At 35.1% G+C, this 14,978-nt stretch overlaps 1 protein-coding gene across 1 annotated transcript in view; it reads left to right on the top strand.

The window, feature by feature from the left end:
* TMPRSS15 (transmembrane serine protease 15) overlaps positions 1-14,978 on the top strand; it is a 332,837-nt gene that overhangs the window by 294,942 nt on the left and 22,917 nt on the right. Inside the window, exons 21-23 of the mRNA XM_063448381.1 lie at positions 7,102-7,151; positions 7,710-7,881; positions 13,159-13,340. Coding sequence (XP_063304451.1) covers positions 7,102-7,151; positions 7,710-7,881; positions 13,159-13,340 — 404 coding nt within the window. The remainder of the gene's footprint in view (positions 1-7,101; positions 7,152-7,709; positions 7,882-13,158; positions 13,341-14,978) is intronic.

Raw genomic sequence — 14,978 nt, forward strand, 5'->3', positions numbered from 1 at the left:
GGAGGAAGAATTTCCCAAGTAAGTAGGTTAATCTCATGAGAGCAGGCATTAGGTTGCAAGAGTAGGACCTGCCAAGGGCTACATTATCATTGTGGCAGGCTTATGCAATGTATGATCATATACTGTAACTAAACCCCCATTATGTTTTATCAAGGTGAGATGTTTTAAAAAAAAAAAACTATTATATTCTGTGAGACCTGAAATTGCTGTTTAGTGAATGAGTGAGTGCGCTGAATCTTGTATGTTGTATGAATTGGCCACAGCAGCATCATTATAATGTATGAATGTTCAAGTGACTGCAGCCTCTTGGATATATATATATATATATATATATATATATATATATTGGCCTGGGCTCATTGGGACTCCCCAGATTTGCACCCCTTCTTATTCCATGACCCTATTTAACCTTGTCCTGCAGAGTCCCAAGAAGAAGCATTTTCCAAGTAACTGGGGGATATTGGCATTGTGTCAGTCTTATCCAACGTATGATCAATTTCTGCAACTAGGCCACTATTATTGTTGCCAAGGTTAGTTGTTAAAAAAACAAAAACAAAGCTATTACATTCTGTGAGCTTTATTTGACATGGAATTGCCATTTAGTGAATGAGTGAGTGCTCTGGATCTTGTATATTGCTATAAATGCTGTCCTTCTAACTAGGCAGTCAGCATAGAGAATACCTAGAGAGAAAATGAGAAATTAAACAATGTTTTTATTTATCCTCTACATTTCTGATGTGTCCCCTGGATGTGTCTGATTTGAACTGTTTCATGATGTAATTTGGTAAATATGTAAAGATTACTGTTTTATCTAGCACGTAGAACTGTATAGCACGGATGACAAATAAGTAACGTATTACCGGTCCTTAGAATGGCCGGATTTAACGTACATAGAATAGTCAAAATACTAGCCGAGGTCACGAAACACAGAAAGGGACGCAGCGATGAGGAAAGCCAGGAGTCAGGATACCAGAATATAGAGAAGTCAATAAACAAAGCCAAAGTAAAAAAAACAGGTAGAAAACTAATAACAGGAACGCGCTCTCGGACAACCACAAGGGAAACCATGACAGGGCACTGAGCAGGATGAGAACTGGGCCTAAATACCCCTCCTTTAGTTCTGATAGGCTGTAACCAGCCTTTGACCCCAAAGTCAGTTACCAGGCTTCATTTGCATAATAGCTGCTCAGCATTAACCCTTCTGTGGATTAGGTTGCTGCTCGGCACAACTTTTCCTGTGTGGACAGTAAATGTCATTAACCACATTTCTATAAGCGGATGAATACGTGACACCAGGTTTCATTTGCACAATTGCTGCTCAGCATTAACCCTTCTGTGGATTAGGTTGCTGCTCGGAACAACTTTTCCTGTGTGGACAGTAAATGTCATTAACCACATTTCTATAAGCGGATGAAGACGTGACAAAATATTAATATAAATTTGAAAGACAACATGAGTCATAGACAGTTTTCAATGTTTTATTCAATAATGTAATGCAAAGAAAAGTGATGGTTCCCCTTTAATATATAAATGACTATTTTAGATAACTCCTGAGGATTAGTACACTAAACTATGATCTGGGACAGATGTGCCCTGCCTTGAACTCTCAAGCTTAAGAACTAAGCTTGAGTTGACATGACAAACCATCATCACTGGAACTACTGTTACACAACTACTAGATATTAAATATATGCTGCGATAACCTACAATCGTTGTTACAGAAAACCAACAGGAGACTAAGATACTCATTCATTTATCCCATAGTGTCTAGGGTTGAATCCAGAAGAGATCTGATGTTTTACTAATCCCTACAGTAAAAAAAATAAAAAATAAAAAAATAATAATAATTACCTACTAATTGATTATCAACTTTATGCCACTGTTTTGCTGCTGTATTTCTATAATTTTTTTATTATTTTTTTTTAAATCTACACATCGAAAAAAATAATATTTGCCTTTTAACCTACCTATTAGTCCTCTGTAGTATGTTCTCCAAATGTGTAAGTTTTGCATTTTTCTTTCTGTCTTTGGGCAAAAGTGTTCTCCTTATAACTAATACAAGTTTCTCCCGCTAGGATGATCAGAACATTTCTTTGAGCTGAAAATTCCCATTTTTTTTTTACCCATCTCTAATGAAATTATATTTTTAGAGCACATGGGAACCTGTACAGCTCACTGTGTATGTGTGTCAAGCACTGAGAATTCCGGAAGAGTGTATGGGTATAACATTTGTATTTGTGTGTGGCAAAGAGTGTATATCTCGGTGGGCGGCCCCAGCTATTTTCACATTTGTTTTAAGAACCCCAAATTTCTCATGGCAGCTCAGCTTCTAATTTATAAATGTGTAACTAATTTTTCTATATGAAAATATCTGTAGGTTAGGCTGCTGTCAATACTATTATGTCATCTGCGTTCTCTGTTATGTTAAAAAGAATAGAATGAATCAGAGACGTAAGGCTACTCAGCTATAATCCTTCTAAACTCCATCATTTGAAACTATAATGCCACAAAATTTTACATATAAATCCCTATTAAAATGTAGCATTATACTTATGAGTTGAATCTTAAACAAACAGTAGGGACATTGGTAGCGTGTGCCAGTAAGTAGTGCTTGATTAAAATGGTAATTTTTATTTTACCCACAGTGTAAATTTGTGCAGTTAAAACACTATACAATGCACACAAGGCATTAAGGGGACCGCAATGACAGATTGGCAAAAGTTATTAACTCATACACTCAAAACATGGTACGAGAGATAGGGAAATAAATCCCTTCCTATCTATTTTTTTTTCTTAGGAAAATGTCCTTCTACTTTATCAGAGTTTGTGGAGACTCCAGGTACTCGAGTTTTAATCTACATTTGACTTGGTCAGGGAGATTAGTAGAAAGTGAAAAGTTACCCGTATTTTCAATAACCAGACTAACTAAATTTTACAAGTTGGCTACCTGCCAGTCCTTGGTAAAATCAAGTTGTACCTAACAACATTTAAGAAGCATTTACAGTGTGAGTCTTTTGCAATAGAAGAGTGCAATCATCAGCTGGAGGCTGATTTACCCCCAAATTACTATTTCACCCAACACCATGCAAATCACTTGCAAAATTAGTGCAACTTTCACTTTAATAACTGGACCTCAAATTTAAATGAAAACAGATTATCTCCATGCTTAATTGTATCTGGTGTTGTAAATGGGTTATTCATTTTGTCCGTCTGTAAATGTTTAATTTTTAAATATATTGGAGCTATACAATATGATTTGTTATTTTAGTCTTTTATTTTTTTGCCTTATATTCTAATAGTGCAGTCACAGAGTAATTTATTCATTCTGTGTATTTCTTCCAGAAGTATACTTCATAATAAATGATACACAAGTGTAAGAAGGTTCCATATCTGTGTCACATTGACCATTTAAATACTGATAGATAAATCTTTATATCTCTAAACAGGCAATTTTGAACAATTTCAGCATTGTCATACACATGAAAGACATGGAAAGGGTTAAGGCACACACAATTCCTCTCTACATTAAATTATTAATGCCCTATTAAGGTCTTGCTCTATCGCTATGGCAACTATAGTAATTCAAATTTTGGGAGCCTCACAAATGTGTTTCTTTTTTTTCCACTTCCTAATTAGCGTATGGGTCTAGCCACCAAGCAAAGGTTATCCGAATGCTGCACTTCTTTTTGAAATGTCACACTAATGTGATTTACTTTACAGAAGCATCAACAATAATAATAATGCATTTTCAGTTGGAATTGTATTTAGCTCATAATTGCTAATAATTGTATTTTGCAATATTGAGAATCAGGTGTATTTTTTTACTTATAAATATGGATACATTTTTTCCTTATTTTTTTTCAGTGAGATTGCAAGGCGTGATCTATACACCCAAACTGTTTGTATCAACTAAAGGATTTTTTTGTTGCAATTTTTTTTTTATTATTATTATTTATTTTTAAGATCTTTCATATACAAGAGAAACAAAAGTGAAATATGAAAATGAATAAAGGTGGCAATACAATGGTACAATATTGTCAAGAACAAACTCAAAGGGACACTCCAGGCACCCAGACCACTTCTGCCTATTGGAGTGGTCTGGGTGTCAACTCCCACCACCCTTAACCCTGCAAGTGTAATTATTTCAGTTTTTATAAACTGCAATAATTACCTTGCAGGGTTAAGTCCTTATCTAGTGGCTGTCTATCAGACAACCACTAGAGGCACTTCACGAAAAGTGTTTTAAACCACGCTGCTATGCATGAGGACCTCCAGCGTCGCCAGAATCCCCATAGGAAATCATTGAATAATGCTTTCCTATGGGGAGGTCTAATGCGCATGCACGGCCATTGGCGTGCATGCGCATTATGTCTCCACCGCTGGCTGACGTCGGCGGGGGAGGAGCGTGTGCGGAGCCTGACCCAGCGCCGAGGGACATCAGCGCTGGATTCAGGTAAGTCACTTAAGGGGATTTAACCCCTTCACCAACATGGGATGGGAGATGGGAGGTAGGGAGGGGGTCACTGCAGGGTCCTGCAGTGCCTGGAACCAGAGAGTCCCTTTAAGATATTGGACAATACATTGCCATACAGTTCCTTTGGATATTCATAATAAAACATGATATTGTAAGTGACGATGGCCCATGTGTATAAACCCAAAATTAGGATAGAAAAAAGGATAGATAACATAAGTAAATCTGTCCCAGCCTGTCTGACCAATCAGGAAATCTAAGGTATAATGGCAGTCACTTCAGAAGTCAAAAAGTGTGAAGCGACAAAAGAGATGGATAAAAAGACAAACAAAAATAAAGGAGAGGGGATGGAATAGAGTAGGTATGGCAGGAGAGAGTTTTGCGGTTAATGGAATTCCCTCTTAGAATCAATTAAACTAAAGTTGTTTTGGTGTGTATAGTATCCCTTTAATTTGCGTGAAAGCACTTGTAAGTCTTAGTATATATGAAGAAGAATTTAGCAGATAAATAAAATACAAAAAAAAATGGTATTAAAAACAAAATAAAAATTCTGACAAAGAAGAGTAGTTAAAATAAACACATACCATTAACAAGGTGGAATTTAGTGGAGTACCCCTTAGATTAGAATTTGACCCATAACCACTATAACAGCAAAGTATGTCTATTATTCTATTTCTAATTTATTCATATTTTGCCATTCTCTGTTGGAGTTGGAAAAGATAGATGAATGGAATTTTGCAGTATAATTTATCTTGGAAAAGTCTTTGGACATAGTGGTTAAAAAATAAATCAAGTCAATATTTTTCTTCCTGTTTTATAATTAGCTATTATTTTTATACCTTCCTCGTGGCATAGAAAATATTAGTTTTCTCCTCCCTTGGGGGTTTTTACTAGACAATTGTGGGCAATGAATTAGTTGAAGTGATCAATTTAAGGCTATAAAGTACTTATGATAATGATATATTAGCATAAAAGGTGTACAAACACAACTGGGAACAATTTCGCAAGGTTCAATTTATGCATTTCATTGAATGTGGTATTTTAATCTACCTGTCAGACAATCACATAGCCATTTAATTACTTATATTAAAAATGTTATGGTTTTGTCCTTTCAACACATTTTAGAGCATATCTCATGCAAAAATAATATGGTGGTATTTTCTAGAACAAGGGATTTATTCACAAAACATAAAATGAGGGGAACCTTTTTTCCAGCTCCCCTTGTTTGACTGTAAATTACAATTTGCTTGTCAAAGTTCTGCACGGCTTTTTTTTTTTTTTTTCTCTACTTATGAAACTGTAAAATTTCAGCCAAGGTAGCCAAACTACAAATAAAAAAAACCTACTGTCTTGCAAAGCTTTTTGTCATCGCACCACTGTTTAGTGAATAGATCCCCAGCTCTCTCCACTAGCAGTTAGTAACTTAAACATATACTTTTTTTAACTATTTAATAACGCAATTTCTCAGAGGAATTACTCATGTATTTTCCCCTTTAAGATGCAACATATTTTAAGATTATTTCTCTATAATGTAAAGTACCTTTTAACATATGCTTTTTCTGAGTGCACAACCTTTTTATTGCTTAAGCATCATGACCCCTTGAAGTGCAGACACGTTCACATTTATGCTTTGTTCCCAGCCAAATTGTACATTAGGACCTTAGTTTTTAATGCAGTATTGTAGTTCCAGTTGAAGAAAGGATTTCTGGTTAATTAAACTATAAAACTAATAACAGTATTTATAAACAAGTCTCAAATGCAACATAAAATAACTGAAGATTTTTTAATTTTCTCCACTTTTAATTCTGTATAAATTATTTTCGTATGCTTTGTACACTTGAGCACGGCAGGATAGTTTGTAGTTTGGCTTGACCAAATCATTTTTCCAGTAACTGAAATTTTGGTGGGGATGTCTGATGCTCGTTCATTTGAGAGTTCGGCTGAATATCTTCCATAGAAAAATATCCGGGGGAAACAGTCCAACATATGAAAAAGGCAGTAAAAATGGGCCAATCAGTGTATTCAAAATATATACATTTTCCTGCCTTGTCGTTCACAGATCAAGTGAGAAAAAGTAACCAATAAAAACTATATTTATAATTATTTGTTAAATATAAATATAGATAATTTTTCTGCTCCTCCTTTTTCTCCATTTACTGGCCACGTCTCACCTGGTCTGTGAATGGCATTGGCATTTAACGGCTGTATCTTAGTCATCACTCGTCTTTTTACTACTCAATTGTTCCTTTTTCTGGCGCCCCAAGCAAAACTTTATCAAATCAAATAGATATGTTCAGCCATCCCGCATGGTATTTGCTTGAATCTTGACGTTTGTACAGATTTTAAACAAACAGCCAATTGTCCAAAATTTTGTGCACATATTTCACAAACATATAGTTTTGCATATTTCTGTTAATTTTGATATTCATTATTATTTCACTATTCTTAATTCTTCATATTTCAAATTTGCACCAAATTGCACTTGACTATTTATTGTCAAGCATTAAAAAAAAAAAGACCAAAATCCATGTTGGGAAAGAAAATGTGTAAAATTACAGGAAAAATATTGTTTATGGCCTGATATATATAACCTTTTGTATTACATAACCATAACATTTATTCATTTACAGTGATCGCTGTACCAACCAGTCTGTTATTCACGTTAAATGCAACCCACCAGGTAAGTTATGTTCTCTATATGTTTATTCATCAATTTACACCAATCAAACTATACTTTTTTTTTCTCACAACTGTTTATATCACATAATATATGATTTAGTTGTGCACATGGCATATGTGTCTCGAAATAGTTCATATCTCTCTCTTTTCATGTGTGTATTGCTTTTTGTATCTGTCTGCATCCCATGCTTTCTATATGCACAGTTTTATTCAGTAAAGAATGCGTTGCCAGAAATTCAACCTTTAGACTAAAATAGTGGAATGAAAACATGACTAACTTGGGGTATTTTACTAATTCTGCTAGTTTGCTCAAAAATGTTACATTCGTTTAAATACTGATGATTTACATTTTAGTGACAAACCTTTCATGTTGATAGTTTATCCTTGAGTCTACCACCCCCACACAGTCACTGTGCGTATGTGCATTGATGGGTAGAAGGAAAGATGATTTGATGGATAAAGGAATAATTGATGTGGACTGCTTACATTCTTCATAGTTCTATTTATGTCCTCATATCTTCTTTCAACTCATTCTGTATTTTCTTTTTCCTTTCCTTAGCATGTGGAAAACGTCTTTTAGACACTGCAAATTCCAAGATTGTGGGTGGAACTGATGCTCTACCGGGAGCTTGGCCATGGGTGGTCTCTCTTTATTACAATGAACGGCAAACATGTGGTGCGTCCCTGGTGAATGAGGAGTGGTTGGTGTCAGCAGCACATTGTGTATATGGGTAAGTCATTTGCTACCATCAACTCTTTTAGTTCTAAACACATTCAAAATAGCTACTACAATGTAAATTATATTCTTTCAATTTTGAATACCTTATTAAAAACAAAAGTCCAAAGTCAAACTGTACCATGTCTGCAACCCTCTCCCATGTGATTAATATTCAAATTATTTTAAATTAAACAATAGGAATAACTTAACAGTGCCTAATAAGGAATACAAATATGCCAGGAAAAGTTAAAGGATCTTAACATGTAGAGCTTGGAGGAAAGGCAAGACAGAGGGGATATGATAGAAACACATAAAGGGAATCAACACAGTAAAGGAGGAGATTATATTTAAAAGAAGGAAAACTACCACAACAAGATGACATAGTCTTAAATTAGAGGGGCAAAGGTTTAAAAATAATATCAGGAATTATTACTTTACTGAGAGGGTAGTGGGTGCATTCATTAGCCTTCCAGCTGAAGTGGTAGAGGTTAACACAGTGAGATAGTTTAACCATGCGTGGGATAGGCATAAGGCTATCCTATATTTAAGAGACTAATTCAAATATTAAGAAAATTAGGCAGACTAAGTGGGCTGAATTGGCTCTTATCTGCTCTCACATTCTATGTTTCTATACTTCTATGCCTTAAGTGGAGCAGAGAATTCTTCCCAGAAGTGCCTCAATAGGCTAGTACATGTGCGTAGAATTAGAATATAGATAACATTTTTGTACTAACAGTTTCCTAACAACAGATATACTTAAGCTGAAGATCCTCTAGGCCAATCTTATCTATGGAAAAAGTTTAGATTCAATACAACAACAATCAAAGGAAAAATAAATTGTGATTGATTGTACTAAACATACATCTGTGTTTGAAAATGTTTCACATATTATTTTTTATAACTCAAAATTGGTTTTCGCGTTCTTTCGTTCCTTTTGGAAATTACTTATAAATGAAGATGGTAACTTATAACATTGCTCCCTTTCAGATACTATTAACAACAACTTTTACTTAGTCCTAGAAAACAATGCTTTCTAAAATGTTTTCTTAAAGATAATCCATCATGAACTAACAATAAAGATGTGGAAATGTGAAAGTGTCATCTTACCTGACGTTATAAGAAATATAATTGTCAGATTTATCTTGTTAAGAATGTTTATTGATCAACAATAAGAATACTATGCCACAATAAATCATGTCCTACCTCTCTTCTCATTCATATCCTGGGTATATAGTTTCTAAACTCACCAGCTATGTTACTGTTAGATAACAAGTGTTATATTTCTAGGTTGGAAGACAGATATAGATATGAAACTACACAACTTACGGCAGCTGAAAATATACCCTTGAGAATAACTTGTATGCCTAGGATTTTACATTTATAGCAGTTACAGGTCACACATTACACAGGGCTGTTATGTTAATGAGTTATTTGAGCCTGTAACTGTAATAAGCTTGCACAAGACGGAAAATGAACTGTATATGTTTTTTAAAAAAAGAAGACACTATAGGATTTTAAGAGAATGTTAGCACTTTACAGTCATTTTCTCAAGGCTTTTAGTAATATTGGTTGTGGGTATATGTTCTGCACACACACTCTTACTGTGAAAAATAAGATATATCTCCATTGTGCAGCAATATCTATTATTCATATACATGACATAAATCAAATTCAGGATGCACCCTTTCCATATTCAGGTTTTAATAAATTGTGTGTCATTTCTGGATATTTTACAAGATATTTTTATTTAATTAAGTACCAATGTTTTTATACACAGATATTGTAGAGTATTTCATGTAAAGCGAAACAGAATGTACCATTACATAGGTTGCGTAAACCACTTATTGATGACACCCAAGGGCAGCCTAGAACCAAAATGCTGAAATGTTCCCTTTGCACAAGGGTTACAGCAACCAATTCAGTAATTATATTGTCTTTCTTTGGGCCTCCTCAGTAAGTGTGAATTGAAGTGTGAGTTGTAAGTGGCATTTTCTGTTAGAGTGATCACATGTATAAAACAGTCAAGTGGTGTTTATCTAATGATTTTTTTGTAAAAATCCAAATTACTTTGTTACTTATGATATATCAGTATATAATAGGTCACAATTGGGTTAAGGGAAATTAAAATAGAAGTCTCTTATAATATTTATATTAACAACACATTTCCTGAGTATGGGTTCAACACTTTATGCGATAAGTCACCTTCAGGTACAATATAATCTTACCCATTCTACATTCCACCCCTCCCTATTCCACCTTTCCCAGTGGGACGTAAAATAAGAGGTGAAGCACATATTCACAAAAAAATATGTTCAGCAGATAATTACAGTTATGTGCATCTCTTATATCAGTTGGAAGAAAAGTGTCCTTTCAATAAAAGAGAGACTATATTGTCTTTTTTATCACTTTATTTATAACTATTATTATTATTATTATTATTATTATTATTGTACTAAAATTCTTTATTAGGAAGTCACCTGTGGGTATGCTATCAATTTGACTATTACTAGAGCAATTCTTTGAAAGGTACCATATCATTACTATCCATAGTTAATATAAACCCCCTTGTTCATCACAGCTTCTGGCATTTTTATAGTTTTTACAGCAACACAAATGCAAACAACCCCCACCATGATGATCTAGAGTAGACCATCCGAGCTGCATTTGTCAATAAACATGATCTGCAATGAAACTGAATAATGGAAACTGAATAACTTAGTGTTCCTTTGGCAATCTGATATCTGATTGCCAAAGGAACACTAATATATGCTTAGATGTAATAGGTTTTACAAAATAATCGAAACAAACATTTTTCCAAATCATTTATCGATGAAATTTCCCATAAACATTAATGGTGATCATTTTAAAACTTTTCTTAAAAGCATTGAATTATTTGAAAAGCATATTAAATTGAGGTCATAATTTGCTCATCAAAAGGTCATAGTTTACTATGGTTTTTATCTGTCAGTTGAAGCTAGTAGTGGGTCCTATGGATTAATAGACATGGTCTATTATACATTTTATACGTTCTAGAACCATTTTGTTTACCTATCATGTTGCACCATGTATCATGGAAGAAATTGTGGTTTTATAAAACACAAGAGTATTTTATAAATGTATCTAGGAGCCCAGGATTATTTTTATATTAAACACAACATAATCTTTTTAAACTAATTTTGGTGTGTTACATACAATGCCTTGCAAAATATTCTGATTGTTTATACTTTTTCACATTTTACTGAAAAACAATCCATGTATTGAACTTTTATAATGGATGATACTTTAATCTGAAAACATTTTCAACTCTAAAGTGAATTTTTTAAAGTGCTATTAGTTTGTTTTGAAATAATAATATAAAATATAAAATGTACAGCTCGAAAACTATGCAACTCTTCTGCTCTTAAAGCTTAAGCTTACACAGCTGACATTTTTTTTCGTAGTGGCAATACAATTACCTAGCAATTGGCCTCTATCTGTGAGGCATAAAGTAAACCATTTTGTCTCTGGATAAACATATTCAGTCTGGAGAAAGAGAATAGGTCAGATCTGAAGGAAATCTGTGACAATGAAAAAGAAAGGGCATTCTACAGCAGTAAGAGAGAGTTTTTAAACTAGTTTAGTTAGGAAAAGGGTATAAAATAAAAGCAAAGAGTTTGGAGATCCCAGTTAGCACTCTTGGGTCAATTATCGAGAGGGAGCGGAGCATACACTCAAAAACTCAATGACCAAGCTTCCAGAAGAGCTTATAAAGGAAGTCGAGAAGAGGCCATCAATTGCTTAAAATGAACTACACAGGTCAGTGGCTGAGACTGGAGTAAAATAGACAAAAATTGAAAGAGTTTGCATCAAATTGGCTTATAAGGGAGGGTGGCAGGAAAGAAGCCATTATTTGAAAAAAGCCATATAAAAGCATATCTGGAGTTTCCTAAAAAAAAAAAAAAAGTATTTTGACTCTGCTTAGATACAGGACAAGGTTCTTTAGGTCAGTTGAGGCCAAGAAAAAGCTTTTTGGCTACAAATCAAACTGCTACCACTAGCACAAACTAAACACTACCAAAACTTCAAGGAACACAATTCTTACTGTGACGTGAGTTGGAGACAGCATCATTCTCTGTGGATGCGTTTTATCAGCAGGGAATGGGAATCTTGTGAGCATTAAAGTACAAATGGAAAATATATTGAACAAAATGGAAGGAAAACATGGAAACATATTTTCAGTCTGCTAAAAAGCTAAAACTTGAGAGAAAGTTTACTTTTTATCAGGACAATAATTGCAAGCAAATGGCAAAAGCAACTTTGGAATGTCTCAATAACAGAATCATGTATAGCCTACAGTAACTCAGTCAAGTCTTCTAATGAGAATCTGGATTACTATTTGAAAAATGCAGTCTACGAGCACCATCCAACCAGTTTTTTCTTTTAAGTATCCACTCCTAAAAATATCTCCTAAAAATGTCTACATCTAAATTTGGATAATATAGAAAAATATATATTATTTTCAAGGGATCTGAATGGTATATATATATGTTTATATATGTACATGTACATATTTATATATATATATATATATATATATATATATATATGTGTATATATATATATATATATATATATATATATATCTATATATATCACTTTTGGGAATAGTTAAAGAAGATAGGCGTAAAAATGCTATTTTTCCATATGATGTTAAGATTATTTATAGTCCTATGTTTAGTTAATAAATGATACTGATTTGTATTAAAATGTGTGAGTTGGAGATAACGCAGTCAGAGATATGCAAATAGTTCCCACTGGTTTTGAACCAGATATCAGCTGCACTGTTTACCGCAATATATTATACTTCACGTGATAATGAAATGTCAAGAACAAGTCTTTCAGGCCCATTGTTTCTGAAACACGGCATACTAATCATTTGTGTCGTGGGGCTGATGACTGATTACTTTGAGATTTTTTAACTTAGCTGTTTAAAGGATCACAATAATTAAGTTAATAATAGGCCTTTCATAATTGTATTGTGGCTCCAGCTACTGTTATAATTTATAGTTCTTTGGCGTGATTTTAGAATTCTAGTGTTAATTTTGTGTTAGGAAAGTGGAGCCCTGTGGTGCAGTTAGAAAACATTAAGTGCTTTCCAATTATTATAAACTATCTCACTTAATCCTGCACAAAGCACAGATTATTTGTCCTTCTAAAGAGGTCAAAAATTAACACAAATCATAATAAAATAATATATTCCAAGTGTGACTGTAGGTCATTAATAATGTCAAAATTTTATTTTAATCTACAGAAGGAACCTAGTACCATCAATGTGGAAAGCTGTGCTTGGGCTACATACTAATTTGAATCTAACTGGCCCCCAGACAGTAACTCGACTGATTGATCAAATTATCATGAATCCACATTATAACAGGAGAACCAAAGACAGTGACCTAGTAATGATGCATCTACAATCCAGAGTAAATTATACAGGTAAGTAAACACTCGATACAACACTATCAAACAAAAATGAATGGCTATTTGGATTGCTTAAAATCATACATCTGTAATATGTGGTAAAATAAAGCCAGCAGGAAAAGTGCCATTTTGTAGTGCCATATTTGCATGCCATATTAGAGAAAATGGAGGCACTCTGTCTGCAATGTGACAGAGCTGTAAATTGAAAATTAAATTTATTCTAGACTTGTGCATTCTGTTTCAAACAAATTGCTATTTGTTTGAATGTGTGGCGAACAGAGGTTCTTCCGAATTCCATAACTCTGAAACACTATACGAAAAAATACCAAAACAACCAAATGCCTGGAGACTCCAGCACCCAGGGGACCGGGATTACACATTCTTCTCCGCGGCACATACCACTTATTCACGTATAGACCTGTTCCTCACAAACAAACTCGGCATGCATTGGCTCAAGACCACCGTAATTAACCCCATATCATGGTCTGACCATGCAGACATTGCTCTTACCCTAAAAACCCCAAGCAACCACACCCCCTGGAAATGGAAACTGAATGCCTCCCTCCTCCGAGATCCACGCATCAAAGAGGACCTCCACAAAGAAATAGACCTCTACTTCCAAACCAACGACACCCCTGATATATCCCCAACCACCCTCTGGGCGGCTAATAAAACAGTAATCCGAGGTCTCCTTATAAAGATAGCGACACGACAAAAACAAAAAAACACGAGAGGTTAAAAAACACGAGAGGTTTGCAAACTCAACTATGCAAACTAGAATTACAACATAAGCAAACGGCCACCCCGGCCACGACTAGAGCATTAACAAACACAAGAAGATCTCTCAGAGAACTCATGACAGATGAGGTTGCTAAAGACCTCCTCAGGACTAAAATACTTTTCTATGAAAAGTCTAACAAAATGGACACCCTCCTTGCGAGAGCCCTTAGACCCAGAACCGTCAACACCTTAATAACAGCTATAAGAAACAAACATGGACAGGTCCTCACAACCCCTAAAGAGATAAATGAGGAATTCACAAACTATTTCGAGTTCGTATATAACCACTCCCCCACACTAACAGGAGACAATGCAACATACGCAGCAACGGTGACATCCTTTCTCGATGAAACCCAGCTCCCACAGATGGGGGCCGACCTAATGGCACCCCTGGGAGAGCCCATAGATGCGGAAGAGGTAGAAAGGGCAATCACAGGGCTCAAGGGGAACAAAGCCCCAGGCCCCGATGGCTTTGACGGCGCCTACTACAGGGCCTTCAAGGACGAATTAACGCCCCACTTGACCAAGATGTTGTCAGGGTACCTGAAGTCTCTACCTCGGAGGAGGTTAGACTTCCCGACGTCCGTTCTCTCAGCGGGGCTGATTCATCTAATCCTCACAGCTCTCATAGTCATTCCCTCTTTTATACCCTGATTTAGAGAACCAGGGTATAAAAGAGGGATGTGGCTAATGGTTCATTGCCCTGTCGTGGTTCTAGCTTGTCTGGTCCCTCAGTGCTCTTATGTTTATCGTTCTATCTGGTTTTGACTCGGCTTGTACTATCGTTCCTGTTTACCTCTCGTGTCCTTTGACCTCGGCTTGTCTCTCGCTTACCTGTCCTCTCGTTCCCTCGACCCCGGCTTGTCTCTGACT

The sequence above is a fragment of the Pelobates fuscus genome, chromosome 1, assembly GCF_036172605.1.
Source record: "Pelobates fuscus isolate aPelFus1 chromosome 1, aPelFus1.pri, whole genome shotgun sequence".
NCBI lineage: Eukaryota > Metazoa > Chordata > Amphibia > Anura > Pelobatidae > Pelobates > Pelobates fuscus.